This window comes from Haliotis cracherodii, unplaced genomic scaffold (genome assembly GCF_022045235.1).
Source record: "Haliotis cracherodii isolate W230 unplaced genomic scaffold, xgHalCrac1.p SCAF_14, whole genome shotgun sequence".
NCBI classification, from domain to species: domain Eukaryota; kingdom Metazoa; phylum Mollusca; class Gastropoda; order Lepetellida; family Haliotidae; genus Haliotis; species Haliotis cracherodii.
The window spans coordinates 5310324-5327720 of NW_027266269.1; the positions used below are offsets into that span (position 1 = coordinate 5310324).

Below are 17397 nucleotides of genomic sequence, written 5' to 3' on the forward strand. Positions count from 1 at the left end.
ACGGGTTGCGGAAGACCTATTCTACCCCGGATCTTCACGGGTCCGATCGAATGTACAAAGGTTTAGGGATGAGTGATGGCATACAACCAGTGAACTCTGAGCATACATTTACTCACCAATGAGATTAAGACGATCATTGTAGTCAAACGAGTTGACACCCTGAGATATAGTAAAGTCAGATCTGAAAAAACAAAAGCATTTGCTTCCTCAAATACTAAGTATAGAAACACATACATAGTGAAGCATAAATCTGTTTGTTTGTATGTTTGTATGTCTGTCTGTCTGTCTGTCTGTTTGTTTGTATAGGTCAGTTGATCTGTAGTTGGCTATTAGGCCTTACATATTTTTTGCTTGATTTATGAATTCGATTTCAAAAATAAATAAATCAGAAAGAAAAAAATAACAATGACAAGATATTTTGTACAGCTGACGGCAAAGGATGCTTTGACAACAAAAATCAAATGCCGCAGTCAGATTTAGGTATAATATTTATAAGGACCCAAACGAGGCCAAGGATATTTTTTTTTAAATCACCTAGAAATCCTCATCAATCTTTAAGATGATTACAAAAATCCAAAATGCATTTATATTTTATTATTTTATCAGCCAAATTTTTCACTATCAAACTCTGGGAAAGAAATAAGAAAAAAGTCTGGCCTAATGTTATCAAGATGTCTGTGTTGTTCATGAGATGCTGGGGATGAAGATGAACTCGACTGACTTACTGTCTCTGAATCTCCTTCTTGTTTGGCTGTGCACCCCTGAAACAGACAGCAGAGATCTCAGACAGAGGTGTCGGGCATACAGACAGCAGGGATCTCAGACATGGGGTCGGGCATACAGACAGCAGAGATCTCAGACAGAGGTGTCGGGCGTACAGACAGCAGAGATCTCAGACATGGGGGTCGGGTGTACAGACAGCAGAGTTCTCAGACAGAGGTATCAGGCATACAGACAGCAGAACTCTCAGACATAGGTGTCAGGCGTACAGACAGCAGAGATCTCAGACATAGGGGTCGGGCATACAGACAGCAGAGATCTCAGACATAGGTGTCGGGCGTATAGACAGCAGAGATCTCAGACAGGTGTCAGGTGTACAGACAGCAGAACTCTCAGACATTGGGGTCGGGCGTACAGACAGCAGTGATCTCAGACATGGGTGTCGGGTATACAGACTGCAGAGATCTCAGACACAGGTGTCGGGCATACAGACAGCAGAGATCTCAGACACAGGTGTCGGGCGTACAGACAGCAAAGCTCTCAGACATAGGTGTCGGGCACAGACGTATATTTCTCTATCCAACCAATCACAACTCACCTCATCAATTCAATGTTTTGATTGACAGATGTATGTTTCTCCATCCAGCCAATCACAACAGCATTCAAGGTGGTGGTCGCACAGCTGATGAAACATTCCAGATACTGAGAGTACCGAACTGAAAATACAAGAACATATGAAATCTTTCAGTCGATCTTAGCGCTAAGACTATCGTCAGTCTATGTTAAAGTATGGGAGTTAAGATCATCTTAGCGCTAAGATGGCTTTGTGCAAGTGGGCCCAGGTGTAGAGCACATATACTTCCAGTCAGGCAATGGTCAAGTGAGTGAGGGGAAATTGATGCCACTTTTGGCAATGATTGTGTAGGAGACTCCAAGAACAAGCCTCACGCCATTTGGGAACTTGACCCATGGTCTGATGCATCACCCCGAGGCAGGAGAGTTTACTGACTTCAAAAGTCCAGTTTCCACCCTTGCCGAACAAGGCTGGTATTCCTGGGCTCGACCGTAGTGCCACCTGTGGCTCTTACAAGATATGTCCCTTCTGAGCCTCTACTATGGACCAATCAGATTCCACCTCTCGTATCACTTGCATTTGCTTCAAACAAAATAGCGCGCCCAGTCAAGACGATCTGTTCGATTATCAAGATCTAAATTGCAATAAAACGAGTCTTACATCGCGAAGTGCTTCAAATCACGTGAGCACCTTGATTAAAAACATGAAAAGATTAAGAAAATATTTGTTGACAACGAGTTGGCGATGCACATGCTTTGCAAATCCTGCAATCGACCGAAAACTGCATGACGCTTTAAAAACCGGATTTCGATTTCTTTGTGGGATTTTGATTGGACAATGCACAGACTCGTTAGTCCAGCCAAAATGTAACTCCATTATACCAGCCTAGTTCGGCAAGGGTGGAAACTGGACTTTTATAGACAGTTAAATAGGGCTGGGACGAGTCCAAATTTACTACCCGGGTACCCGCTCTAGGTCTCGGGAGATGCCTTAAAATGTCTGATTGGAAACTGTTTTAGCATAGCCCTGGCAAAACGTATTTAGATACATGTATTCAACAATCTGGTCATTCATACACTGAAGTTGACTTAAGTTATATCTTTATTCAACCATATGAAAAATCAGAAGGAATGGGTGCACAGTCAGAAAGAAATGCGAACATTAATGACTTGTAATATAACTATAGAGTTCCAGATAATTTTAGTCATTAGACAATATATCATGTGACTAACCATGGGGCCGGGTAGTCCAGTGGGTCTCCGGGTCCTACTCAGTACCCTTCCGACCCGGGTACCTGAGTTACCCATCCCCGCCCTACAGTTAACTCACTTGCCTCGGAACATGGGTCTGATGTAACGAGGCAATGCTTCAACCACAGGGCTTGAAAAATGTCTTTAAGCCTGCAATACTTTCACTTGCCCTGTTAAATTCCATAAAGTTTTATGTTCTCAGTTATTAATTACGGCAGACAGTACAAAATAATTCTGAGTCCCTGCCACCTACGTTCATTTCCGCCCATTCAAACTCACTCAACCATGCATCTTGCAGTATGTTGTTGTTTTTTACAGTCATACTGTTTTAATGAAAGTTCCCTTTTTTCACCTATTTGTTAATTAAATTAAATTTAATGTTTTTTGTCAGTTGTTCGCTATTGTTTTGGCATTTGAGTGTCAGTTATCATGTGGGGAATCAACACCAGGTATTCGGCGTGACGAGCGAATGCTTGCACCAGTAGGACTCCCCACCGCCCACCAGGATTCGAACCAACAATCATAGGTTTTTGACAAACCTGCACGGCAAATTGAGTCGTTTAAGAAGACTGGGCCGCTATAAGCAATGATTTCAGTCAACTGACTCAGTCACATGGTCTGAAGGGAGGCAACTCTGCATGGTGACTTTAGCCCCCCCATGCCCCTTTCTCACCATGGATCTAAATAGTGAGTGAGTGAGTTGGGTTTAACGTCGCTTTTAACAGTATTCCAGTTAAATCGCGGCATGTCAGCTCAATGTGGGAGGAAAGCCCGAAGTGATGCAGGTCTCTGACATTTACCACTTCGGTGAAACCCACGAGCATGGGTATGGTGCTGACAAACCTAGAAACAATCGGGGCGAACCATGATTCGAACCCACAATCATAGGTTTCTGGCGTGCCCGAGTGACGCAACTTAGAACCACAGCACCTTAGATGACTGGGCCACCCATGCCCCCAGCATCTTAAGAAACCCTGACGTGTGACACTGACCTTCTCGGACCCACTCGCCCTTGGCCTTCTCTCGATGTCCCTCGTACTTGGTGTAAGTTGCGTTCTTGTAGCGACCACCCAAGATGTCCGCCAGCCGCACGTTCAGACACGGCTCTGGAAAACATTCAGTAACACATCAGACAAACGCCACACTTAGGCTTAAAAAAATAATAGTTTTGGCTCTCAGACACAGCCCGCAGCATTTAAAGTCTGCCGCATGTTTTGTTTTTATTTCCATTTTTAAATTTTAAAAAAAAAATCCTAATACTTAAAAACAACACGATCCAATATAGCACACAGTTACTTCCCTTTACATGCGCACTGCTTTGCTGTGCATCTCGTGTTATGGTCATGACGGCAATTTTAAGGCAAACTCAGATAAATGCTATGGCCTGTACATAAGGCCAAAAAAATAATAGTCTTGGTTCTCAGGCAACCCCCACATCATCATAAATTCTGCTGCACGTTTCGTTTCGTTTCGTTTTTATTTCCATTTACAAAAAATATGAAAAAATTCAAATTCTTAAAAACGCAATCCAGTATAGCACACCGTTACTTATCTTTACATCGCACTGCTTTACTGCGTATCTTGTGTTATGGTCATGGCAGCAATAGGACTTTGTATGCTTGTTTATGTAGGGAGGCCCTTTCCCAGGTTGATGGTACACAACTGTATATCGGGTTACATACTAGTTTGAACAAGCAAAAAAAAAAAACACCACCCACTATATTTTCAAAAGTCGTTGCCTGAGATCCAATTCTTTTATTTTTTGAAGCCTAATCAAGTCTGGACCAGACAAACCAGTGATTGATATTACAAGTCATGTCCTACACTGTCAGGTAGGATGACAGGCAATCAACAAAGATGCTGAACCAGATTCCCCAAAACATTAAAAACCATCAGGTAGCAGAGTGAGTGAGTGAGTGCGTGAGTTGGGTTTAACGCCGCTTTTAACAGTATTCCAGTTATATCGCGGCGTGTCAGCTTAATGTGGGAGGAAAGCCCGTAGTGATGCAGGTCTCAGACGTTTACCCCTTCAGTGAAACCCAAGAGCACGGGTATGGTGCTGACAAAGCTAGAAACATAATTGGGGCGAACCGGAATTCGAACCCACAATCATAGGTTTCTGGCACATCCAAGGGATGCAACTCTGCACAGCGAATTGTGGCACCTTAGACGACTGGGCAACCTGTCCTCCCTAGGGTTCTTATGTCTCTAAGGTGAAGTCATTCAGGTACAAGAATTTGGGACGTAATTTTATCAGAAACAAATTTCAATACTTTTTCATCCCATTCTTTAGCTACAACTATTTCCTACAAAATATTTCAATCCTATACAATGCTAAAGTAAAAAAATATTGACAAGAATATAAAAGTTTTAAATTTTGTAATGCTGAAAAATAAATTCTGTAATGCTATGATTAGTAAGTCAACAATATACAACAATCTACCTACCGTCTTGATCTCCCAGATCCCCCAACCTATATATAACGTGATCAGTTGTGAAGCCAAAATTAGTTTAATCAAACAGCGTTTTAATACCTCATGTCTGAGGGTTACCTGGCTCTAGCGCAGTCTTTAATGTTAGGTACAAGTCAGAAGCCGGAGTCTAGTAAAATTCTGTCTAGTAAAATTCTGTCTAGTAATTGTCTAATAATAATATCAAACTAGCATCAAATGCCAGGGTTGGTTGGTTTGTTGTTTAACGCCGCACTCAGCAATATTCCAGCTATATGACGGCGGTCTGTAAATAATTGAGTCTGGACCAGACAATCCAGTGATTGATATCATGAGCATCGATCCACGCAATTGAGAACGATGACATGCATCAACCAAGTCAGCGAGCCTGACCACCCGATCCCGTTAGTCGCCTTTTACGACAAGCATAGTCGCCTTTCACGGCAAGCATGGGTTGCTGAAGACCTATTCTAGCCCGGAATCTTCACGGGTCATCAAATGCCAGGGATAATTCTAGGGTGGGGTCTAGTGCTTTTAGCCCCTACGTTTGAAAAAAAAAGGCTCACATTTTCAAATACAATGGGACATTGTAACATTGTGCTGTATGGGCAAGTGTGGGTGTACCTCTGGAATATTTGAAACTTTCACATGAAGGGCCCATGTCAGAAAATTCCTAGCGTGAACCCTGAAATGCTTGTAGCCAAGTTTGGGCGAGTAGACTCTAAATGTTTTGCCGGACAGCTAGTATTTACAAGCCAGATTATAGGATGGTGTGGGATAACTGACAAATAACTTGTCATTATAATGTGTCAGTGTATGTAGAAATACAATTTTTACAGTAAAATTGCCACTCTGTGACTGACAAAACTAGTTGCAAGAGCAGATCCATCATTTGTAAAAAGGAGAGGTCCAATATAATCTATGTTAAGGTATGGGAGTTACGATCACCTTAGCGCTAAGATCGCTTTGTACAACGGCACCCTAGACCCATACCCAAGCCTATCTACAACTAAACCCCCGACTAGCGCCAATATATCCGCTAACAAGCAACGTACAGCTAACAAAACTAGCTAATCAAATCCACTATCTACTATGCCCACCCAAACTAAAGCAATTAGCATCTGTCTAAAATTAATATATAAAATTATCAGTAGCAGGGCTAATCTGTATGGTTTTGATGAAAAAAGCAATATTCCAGCCATATGAGACCCGTGAAGAGTCCTGGGTAGAATACGTCTTCAGCAACCCATGCTTGCCATAAAAGGCGACTTTGCTTGTCGTAAGAGGCCACTAACGGGATCGGGTGGTCAGGCTCACTGACTTGGTTGATGCATGTCATCGATCCCAATTGCGTGGATCGATGCTCATGATATTATTCACTGGATTGTCTGGGCCAGACTCGATTATTTACAGACCGCTGCCATATAGCTGGAATATTGCTGAGTACGGCCAAGCAACCAACCAACCAGCCATATGATCAGCTTGTAAATAATCGTGTCTGGATCAGACAATCCAGTGATTGATATTGTGAGCATTTATCCACACAGACAGGGTACAATGACATGCTATCAACCAAGTCACCAATTCTGCCCACCGATCCATCAAGTCGCCCCTACAACCAGCATAGGTTGCTCGGGGCCAATTCTACCCGGAATCTCCATGGGGTCATAAAGAAATAACTGTGATTTATTTGGCCTATTGTACGAAAACAGTTTATCAGGAGTGCTGCACCTGACAACAAACGCCATAGAAGCACACCAACAATGTAGGAATCAAACCCAGGACTTCAGCATCCAAGCAAACACCTTAACCCCTGGGCTACCCAACAACTTCCTTAAATATTAACAAACATCAACAGTATTGGCTGATCTGACCAGAGTGAGTGAGTTGGGTTAACACCGCTTTTAACAGTATTTCAGTTAAATCGCGGCATGTCAGCTTAATGTGGCCGAAGTGATGCAGGTCTCAGACATTTACCACTTCGGTGAAACCGACGAGCACGGGTATGGTGCTGACAAACCTAGAAACATAATTGGGGCGAAAAGGGATTCGAACCCACAATCATAGGTTTCTGGGACGCAAGTCTGCACAGCAAAGGACAGCGCATTGGACGACTGGACCACCCGTGCCCCTGATCCGACTAGAAATCATATACTAGCAGACAACATTTAATGCATTACTCAGTCTATATTTTGCATTAGGACATGGTTCTGTATACAGTATTATGTATATGGTTTTAATATCTGTATTCACTATGTAGGAGAAATGAACAGAGAGAGGGAGACGACACAAGTGATGGAAGAAGTTCAAGATGAGGCTGAACGTCTGAAATAAACACTGAATATTACACCAGGCTAAGTCGACTACAGCTGCATTCTGAATACTACAACCAAAGAACATTGAAGACCAAACAAGCACAGGAAAAACGTGTCATGATTTTCATCTGTACATTGTGTTCATTGTTAGATTGTAGCCAAATACTAAGCAGCCTACTGGCGGACATGGTGAATAACTTGGCGCCAGATTCTTTATACGGGGGACAGTCTACCACTAACTTTTGACAACTAAATCAGACAGGCCCTGTGGGTCTACGTCCATGACACTACTGATGTGTACGGTGACAGGCAAACAGCGATATAACCAGGATAAATGCAGGCTTACAGCGGATCATAGCATGGCCAAGGGAAGCAACTCTACATAGCTCTGCAAACAGCAGCTCTTTCAGGATCAATAGTCCATACAATGCAATATACTGCGACAAACTTTCAAAGCATTTCGTTAAATGGCAATTTTTTATAACTATTATATAGAACCTACATACTGAACAGATGTCTTGTTTTTTTGTTTTTGTTTTGTTTTGATAAATCCTTTTTTGGGTACCATGTACATTTTTTATCAACAAAATTAAAAAATCCAACATTTATCTTTTAGAACTATTTGTTTTATTCAATCTTAAAATTAAATCTAACTATGACCCATATCAAAGCCTTAAGAAAGACAGATCTTATCACCAAATCTCTGAATAGCTACAACTATTTCCTACAAAATATTTCAATCCTATACAATGCTAAAGTAAAAACATATAGACAAGAATATAAAAGTTTTAAATTTTGTAATCCTGAAAAAAATTTCTGTAATGCTATGATTAGTAAGTCAACAATATACAACAATCTACCTACCGTCTTGATCTCCCAGATCCCCCAACCTATATATAACAGGATCAGTTGTGAAGCCAAAATTAGTTTAATCAAACAGCGTTTTAATACCTCATGACTGAGGGTTACCTGGCTCTAGCGCAGTCTTTAATGTTAGGTGCAAGTCAGAAGCTGGAGTCTAGTAAAATTCTGTCTAGAAATTGTCTAATAATAACATCAAACTAGCATCAAATGCCAGGGTTGGTTGGTTGGTTGTTTAACGCCGCACTCAGCAATATTCCAGCTATATGGCGGCGGTCTGTAAATAATTGAGCCTGGACCAGACAATCCAGTGATTGATATCATGAGCATCGATCCACGCAATTGAGATCGATGACATGCATCAACCAAGTCAGCGAGTCTGACCGTTAGTCCCATTAGTCGCCTTTTACGACAAGCATAGTCACCTTTTACGGCAAGCATGGGTTGCTGAAGACCTATTCTAGCCCGGAATCTTCACGGGTCATCAAATGCCAGGGATAATTCTAGGGTGGGGTCTTGTGCTTTTAGCCCCTACGTTTGAAAAAAAAAGGCTCACATTTTCAAATACAATGGGACATTTTAACATTGTGCTGTATGGGCAAGTGTGGGTGTACCTCTGGAATATTTGAAATTTTCACATGAAGGGCCCATGTCAGAAAACTCCTAGCGTGAACCCTGAAATGCTTGTAGCCAAGTTTGGGCGAGTAGACTCTAAATGTTTTGCCGGACAGCTACTATTTACAAGCCAGATTATAGGAAGGTGTGGGATAACTGACAATTAACTTGTCATTATAATGTGTCAGTGTATGTAGAAATACAATTTTTACAGTAAAATTGCCACTCTGTGACTGACAAAACTAGTTGCAAGAGCAGATCCATCATTTGTAAAAGGGAGAGGTCCAATATAATCTATGTTAAGGTATGGGAGTTACGATCACCTTAGCGCTAAGATCGCTTTGTACAACGGCACCCTAGACCCATACCCAAGCCTATCTACAACTAAACCCCCGACTAGCGCCAATATATCCGCTAACAAGCAACGTACAGCTAACAAAACTAGCTAATCAAATCCACTATCTACTATGCCCACCCAAACTAAAGCAATTAGCATCTGTCTAAAATTAATATATAAAATTATCAGTAGCAGGGCTAATCTGTATGGTTTTGATGAAAAAAGCAATATTCCAGCCATATGAGACCCGTGAAGAGTCCTGGGTAGAATACGTCTTCAGCAACCCATGCTTGCCATAAAAGGCGACTTTGCTTGTCGTAAGAGGCCACTAACGGGATCGGGTGGTCAGGCTCACTGACTTGGTTGATGCATGTCATCGATCCCAATTGCGTGGATCGATGCTCATGATATTATTCACTGGATTGTGTGGGCCAGACTCGATTATTTACAGACCGCTGCCATATAGCTGGAATATTGCTGAGTACGGCCAAGCAACCAACCAACCAGCCATATGATCAGCTTGTAAATAATCGTGTCTGGATCAGACAATCCAGTGATTGATATTGTGAGCATTTATCCACACAGACAGGGTACAATGACATGCTATCAACCAAGTCACCAATTCTGCCCACCGATCCATCAAGTCGCCCCTACAACCAGCATAGGTTGCTCGGGGCCAATTCTACCCGGAATCTCCATGGGGTCATAAAGAAATAACTGTGATTTATTTGGCCTATTGTACGAAAACAGTTTATCAGGAGTGCTGCACCTGACAACAAACGCCATAGAAGCACACCAACAATGTAGGAATCAAACCCAGGACTTCAGCATCCAAGCAAACACCTTAACCCCTGGGCTACCCAACCATTTCCATAAATACTAACAAACATCAACAGTATTGGTTCATCAGACTAGAGTTAGTGAGTCGTGTTTAACGCCGCTTTTAACAGTATTCCAGTTATATCGTGGCGTGTCAGCTTAATGTGGGAGGAAAGCCCGAAGTGATGCAGGTCTCAGACGTTTACCACTTCGGTGAAACCGACGAGCACGGGTATGGTGCTGACAAATCTAGAAACATAATTGGGGCGAACCGGGATTCGAACCCACAATCATAGGTTTCTGGCCCAAGGGACGCAACTCTGCACAGCAAAAGACAGCGCCTTGGACGACTGGACCACCCGTGCCCCTGATCCGACTAGAAATCATATACTAGCAGACAACATTTAATGCATTACTTAGCCTATATTTTGCATTAGGACATGGTTCTGTATACAGTATTATGTATATGGTTTTAATATCTGTATTCACTATGTAGGAGAAATGAACAGAGAGAGGGAGACGACACAAGTGATGGAAGAAGTTCAAGATGAGGCTGAACGTCTGAAATAAACACTGAATATTACACCAGGCTAAGTCGACTACAGCTGCATTCTGAATACTACAACCAAAGAACATTGAAGACCAAACAAGCACAGGAAAAACGTGTCATGATTTTCATCTGTACATTGTGTTCATTGTTAGATTGTAGCCAAATACTAAGCAGCCTACTGGCGGACATGGTGAATAACTTGGCGCCAGATTCTTTATACGGGGGACAGTCCACAACTAACTTTTGACAACTAAATCAGACAGGCCCTGTGGGTCTACGTCCATGACACTACTGATGTGTACGGTGACAGGCAAACAGCTATATAACCAGGATAAATGCAGGCTTACAGCGGATCATAGCATGGCCAAGGGAAGCAACTCTACATAGCTCTGCAAACAGCGGCTCTTTCAGGACCAATAGTCCATACAATGCAACATACTGAGACAAACTTTCAAAGCATTTCGTTAAATGGCAATTTTTTATAACTATTATATAGAACCTACATACTGAACAGATGTCTTGTTTTTTTGTTTTTGTTTTGTTTTGATAAATCCTTTTTTGGGTACCATATACATTTTTTATCAACAAAATTAAAAAATCCAACATTTATCTTTTAGAACTATTTGTTTTATTCAATCTTAAAATTAAATCTAACTATGACCCATATCAAAGCCTTAAGAAAGACAGATCTTATCACCAAATCTGACTAGTTAGAGCGTCATATCAAACTATCTACACAATAAGATAAAAACACTTTAAAATAGATGAATATTGGGACAAAAATGACAAACTTTCAATCCAAGTCTGAACAAAATGCTGATCCAAAAAGCAAATGAAATTGAAACGAATAAAAACATTTTGAGGACGAAAAAAAAAGAAGAAAAATTGTATTGCAGAATGCACCTGGTAAGATATTGTCATTGCATCAGCGCTGATAGGAAGAAGTGTGAAATGCTGATGAAAACAGCCATCATTCACAAACTGTATCCATGACGATTACCTGGCACACATTGATTGGTTGAAAGAAACCGATCACACAAACAGTTCCACTGTTAGAGCATCACACTTTACACAGGCCAAGTAGATAAAAACCTCCGGAACAAAGTATCTAAAAAACAGGTTGAAGTAAACCTCTCTTTCCTTTGTGTAATTTCTCAAGCATTTTCGGAATTAATTTAGAACGATATTTTTTAAGATTTTTTGTTTTCTCAATTTCAGCATGATATAAAGTGATACTACAAGACACAATTTCATTCCATTACATCTGTGCTGGGTTCTGGATCATGGTGACATCATCCTCGATAATCCAGGGTGTTATATCTCCATTCTGTTCAGCTAAATACCCTGGGCACATTCACCACTATATTTCCAGTCAGTTTACTCATTTAAGAGAGAAATTCAGTGCATGGTTACTGAAACAAAAGACGATGATGCTGCCATCACTTCCTGTTGTAATAGGCCTGACTTTCTTCTTTTTAATTTACAGATTTCTGGCCCAAAATTTAGTAAAAAATCTTTTTTAATTTCAAAGTTAAAATATAATTTTCAATTCCTCAAGATGTTAAGTTGGTAAGGAAACAATGTGGGGCTGGAGGAATACATATTAAATGTTAGAACTCCTTTTCATTACATCTATGCCATGATTTATCATAATGCGTTGTGTTTTGAGTGAGTGAGTATGGTTTTACGCCGTTTTTATCAATATTCCAGCAATGTCGGGGGACACCAGAAATGGGCTTCACACATTTTACCCATGTCGGGAATCAAACCTGGATCTTCGGCGTGATGAGCGAACGCTTTAAACCCTAGGCTACCCGACCGCCCCTGTTGTGTTTTGAAGTTTTTAAGATAATTATTCAACAATTTATTTTATATTGACAGCAGTGAATGAGTTTTTTAACTAAATACTTCTTTCACGTCAAGAGAATAAAAAAATGTATTTCATAAAAAGGTTCACAAAAAATGTTGCCTGATGGGTCGAGGGTATTGACAGCAGTAAATGAATTTTTTAACTAAGTACTTCTTTCGAGTCAAGAGAATAAAAAAATGCCTTTCATTAAAAGGTTCACAAAACATGTGGCCTGATGGGTCGAGGGTATTGACAGCAGTAAATGAATTTTTTAACTAAGTACTTCTTTCGAGTCAAGAGAATAAAAAAATGCCTTTCATTAAAAGGTTCACAAAACATGTGGCCTGATGGGTCGAGGGTATTGATTGTACAGAGTGACAATACACGGGGTAACCGAGGATGATTGTCACGGTCAGTCCTATGAGCGCTGCGGCAGCTGACAGCGGACAGTCGAGCATCTAGCCGTTACCATCACTCACCCTGCCATGCTGTAAATATAAGCAAAGTCCACAGGTCAACACTAGAGCATCACAAAACTCCTGCTAGACTAGGTGAGGTGAAATGGGGTTTAACGTCGCGTCCAAGATTATTGCACTTATATAGCGACATGCATGCACATGTGTGTGTGTGTGTGTGGCTGCTTGTACTAGTCCGGACTGATGCTGTTTATAATGCTAGCACACGGAGATACCATGCCGCAGTTTAACATGAATACCCCACTCAGACACAGTATACTGACTCCGAGCCGACCAGTCCTTGTTTTAGCCCCTTAATGCCGAGCGCTAGACAGGGTAACAACAAGTACCATCTTTTAACGTCTTTTGGTATGACGCGGCCGGGGAATGAACCCCGGACCTTTCGCTCTCCAGGCGGACGTTCTACAACCAGACCATGGAGGCGGTCTGCTAGACTAGGAGAAAGTCTGTCTTCACAGAATGCTGAGTCACCTTTGACCCCCCAATCTAAATGAGAAAGTGATTATTGCATAACACTGTGTCAGCAATCTTGCAGCTATTCGCGGAGACAATATGTGTGAGCCCTTTAGCCAATCAGATGTCAGCTTTCTAAAACATTTTGGCATCATTTCTTCAAAATCAAATTTCTATTCTTTCTTTCAAAAGAAAACCCACAGGAGACAAATATTACTTCAGTGGTACTCCACATTTAGGTTTTTGACGCCTTCATTAAGCACATTTGGAACTGGATGTGTAAGTTCAATTTCCAGTTACAGAAATCACTGCTCTGAATGCTTCACTCCTACCGAGAATCTAGAGTGAGTGAGTGGGTGAGTATGATTTTATGCCGCTTTTAGCAATATTCCAGCAATATCACGGCGGGGGACACCAGAAATGGGCTTCACACATTGTACCCATGTCAGGAGTCGAACCTGGTTCTTCAGCGTGACAAGCAAACGCTTTAACCACTAGGCTACACGACCGCCCCGAGAAACTAGAAGCCCTGACCCTGTTTGTTTGTTTGTTGTTTAAAGCCGCACACAGCAATATTCCAGCCATATGACTGCAGTCTATAAATAATCGAGTCTGGACCAGACAATCCAGTGATTGATATCATGAGCATCGATCCACGCAGTTGGGTTACGATGTCATGCATCAACCAAATCAGCAAGCCTGACCACCCGATCCAGCTAGTTGCCTTTTACTAGATCAGGTTGTCAGGCTCGCTGATTTAGTTGAAGAATGTCATCGTATCCCAATCGCGTGGATTGATGCCCTTGATGCTGATTGGCTGATCCCTGAAGGTGTCATCAGATCTTCAAGATCAGAGGCAACATATCAGAGTAAAAGATCTTATATGATGAGATTGGATACAAGTTATATGGTCAGGTTTTGTTTGTTTGTTTGTTGTTTAACGCCGTACTCAGCAGTATTCCAGCTATGTGGCGGCGGTCTGTAAATAATCGATTCTGGACCACACAATCCAGTGATTGACATGATGAGTATTGATCAACTGGGATTCGATGACATGCATCAACCAAGGCAGCGAGCCTGACCACCCAATCCTGTTAGTTGCCTCTTACGACAAGCATAGTTGGTATTACAGCAAGCATGGGTTGCTGAAGACATATACAACCCCGGATCTTCACAGGTAAGCTACATGGTATTCGTGAGTGAGTGAGTGAGTGAGTGAATGAGTAAGTTGGGTTTAACGCCGCTTTTAACAGTATTCCAGTTATATCTCTGCGTGTCAGCTTGATATGGGAGGAAAGCCCGAAGTGATGCAGGTCTCAGACGTTTATCACTTCGGTGAAACCCATGAGCAGGGTTATGGTGCTGACAAACCTAGAAACATAATCGGGGCGAACCGGGATTCGAACCCACAATCATAGGTTTCTGGCGTGCCCAAGGGACGCAACTCTGCACAGCGAATCGCGGCGCCTTAGACGACTGGGCCACCTACATGGTATTAACAAGCTCACACAAGTATCCTACACTGGTCAGATGGAATCCTGTTATTAACAAGCCAATGTTATCTAAAACAAAGTCTCACGTCACATCTATGTTAAATGAATTAAACAAATGTTAAACAAATCATGAAATCAAACATTAGAACTCTACATGTCTTGATATATGTTGTAAGTATGAGAATACATGTATGTCCTATTGTGAAAATTAAAACAATTACATCAACTTATTTTTCAAAATTCAGCTCCAAACAATTACTGAAATGAATTTTAATTCTGTCTCAACAGAAAAGTAAATTATTGACAGTGCTGCAGAGTGAATTGCTCATGTTCCAAGGGAGACAACTCTACCTTGCTTCTCCCCAGCTGGGGCTGGTGGACGTTCAAACAGGGCGATGTTGGCGGAGCTGAAGAAGAGGATGTTGATGAAGCCGCCCACGTCTCCCCAGGCCAGGATCGACTCGTTCACGTTGTTAGGGTTGGACCTGTAAGATGAGAACCATCATGCAGTGCTTTGTCTTGACCTGCTCAGGTCCCATTAGAATGAGACCGCCTCCGTGGTCTAGTGGTAGAGCGTCCGCTTGGAGAGCGGAAGGTCCGGGGTTCGATCCCCGGCCGCGTCATACCAAAAGACGTTAAAAGATGGTACTTGCTGTTACCCTGTCTGCCACTCGTCCTAAAGGGCTAAAACAAGGACTGGACGGCTTGGAGTCAGTATACTGCGTCTGAGTGGGATATTCATGTTAAACTGCGGCATGGTATCTCAGTGTGCTAGCACTATAAATCAGCATCAGTCCAGACTAGTACAAGCAACCACACAAACACACACACACGTGCATGCACGTTGCTATATAAGTGCAATAATCTTGGACGCGACGTTAAACCCCATTTCACCTCACCTCCCCTCACCTCACCTCACCTCACCATTAGAGTGATCATGCAGTGCATGTCTTGACCTGCTCAGGTCACAGTACAACTATCATGCAGTGCATGTCTTGACCTGCTCAGGTCACAGTACAACTATCATGCAGTGCATGTCTTGACCTGCTCAGGTTACAGTACAATTATCATGCAGTGCATGTCTTGACCTGCTCAGGTCACAGTACAACTATCATGCAATGTCAATAAAAACTGCCCAATGAGAATGAAACATTCCCAAATTTCTCCTATTATGGTAATAACGTATGTTATAGTTTTGTAGAGGCACAAAGTCATGTTTCTCTGACTGCAGGGTCAATATTGTATGGAATGATTTGTTTAAATATAATGTGAAAAAACCCTTGAATTTAGGAAAATAAGAACTTATGATTCTTATTTTTAACAAACAAATGATGTGTGTCTGAGTGTGTGTGTCTGAGTGTGTGAGTGTGTGTTTGAGTGTGTGTGTGTGTCTGAATGTGTGTGTGTGTGTATGTGTGTCTGAATGTGAGTGTATGTGTGTGTGTCTGAGTGTGTGTGAGTGTGTGTGTGAGCCTGAGTGTGTGTGTGTGAGTGTGTGTCTGAGAGTGTGTTTGTGTCTGAGTATGTGTGAGAGAGAGTGTGTGTGTGAGTGTGTGTGTCTGAGTGTGTGAGTCTGAGTGTGTGTGAGAGAGTGTGTGTCTGAGTGTGTGAGTGTGTGTGTCTGAGAGTGTGTTTGTGTCTGAGTGTGTGAGTGTGTGTGAGAGAGTGTGTGTGTGTGAGTGTGTGTGTGAGTCTGAGTGTGTGTGTCTGAGTGTGTGAGCCTGAGTGTGTGTGTCTGAGTGTGTGAGCCTGAGTGTGTGTGTGTGTGAGTCTGAGTGTGTGTGTGTGAGTGTGTGTGTCTGAGTGTGTGTGAGAGAGTGTGTGTGTCTGAGTGTGTGAGTGTGTGTGTCTGAGAGTGTGTTTGTGTCTGAGTGTGTGAGTGTGTGTGTGAGTCTGAGTGTGTGAGCCTGAGTGTGTGTGTCTGAGTGTGTGAGCCTGAGTGTGTGTGTGTGTGAGAGTGTGTGTGTGAGTCTGAGTGTGTGAGTGTGTGAGCCTGAGTGTGTGTGTGTGTGTCTGAGTGTGTGTGTGAGTGAGTGTGTGTGTGTGTGTGTCTGAGTGTGTGTGAGAGTGTGTGTTTCTGTGTGTGTGTGTGTCTGAGTATGTGTGTCTGAGCGTGTGTGTCTGAGTATGTGTGTGTCTGAGCGTGTGTGTGTCTGAGTATGTGAGTGTGTGTGTGTGAGTGTGTGTGAGAGAGTGTGTGTGTGTGAGTGTGTGTGAGAGAGTGTGTGAGCCTAAGTGTGTGTGTCTGAGTGTGTGTGTGAGTGTGTGTGTCTGAGTATGTGTGTCTGAGCGTGTGTGTCTGAGTATGTGTGTGTCTGAGCGTGTGTGTGTCTGAGTATGTGTGTGTGTGTCTGAGTATGTGCGTGTCTGAGCTTGTGGGTGTCTGAGCATGTGTGTGTCTGAGTGTCTGCCTGTCTGAGCATGAGTGTGTCTGAGTGTGTGTGTCTGAGTGCGTGTGTAGTTACCAGTAGTCCAGACACAGCGGCGTGTAGGGCAGGTCCTGCACTTTGTACTGACAGTTGAACTCAATCTTGCTGCTCAGGTCATAAATGGCTGAAAAAACAAACGGAAAAAGTCATTTCACCTGAAAAAACCTCCTCACATGACTTCCATGTTGAGACTAGGGAAGTCTGGT

At 42.4% G+C, this 17397-nt stretch overlaps 1 protein-coding gene across 1 annotated transcript in view; it reads right to left on the minus strand.

Annotated features, from left to right (window-relative positions):
- Nucleotides 1–17397, minus strand: part of LOC139460978 (cilia- and flagella-associated protein 337-like) — a 129181-nt gene that overhangs the window by 98905 nt on the left and 12879 nt on the right. Inside the window, exons 7-12 of the mRNA XM_071242439.1 lie at nucleotides 17228–17315; nucleotides 15114–15247; nucleotides 3537–3650; nucleotides 1319–1436; nucleotides 726–761; nucleotides 117–181 (exon numbers count right to left, since the gene is read on the minus strand). Of these exons, the coding sequence (XP_071098540.1) occupies nucleotides 117–181; nucleotides 726–761; nucleotides 1319–1436; nucleotides 3537–3650; nucleotides 15114–15247; nucleotides 17228–17315 (555 nt within the window). The remainder of the gene's footprint in view (nucleotides 1–116; nucleotides 182–725; nucleotides 762–1318; nucleotides 1437–3536; nucleotides 3651–15113; nucleotides 15248–17227; nucleotides 17316–17397) is intronic.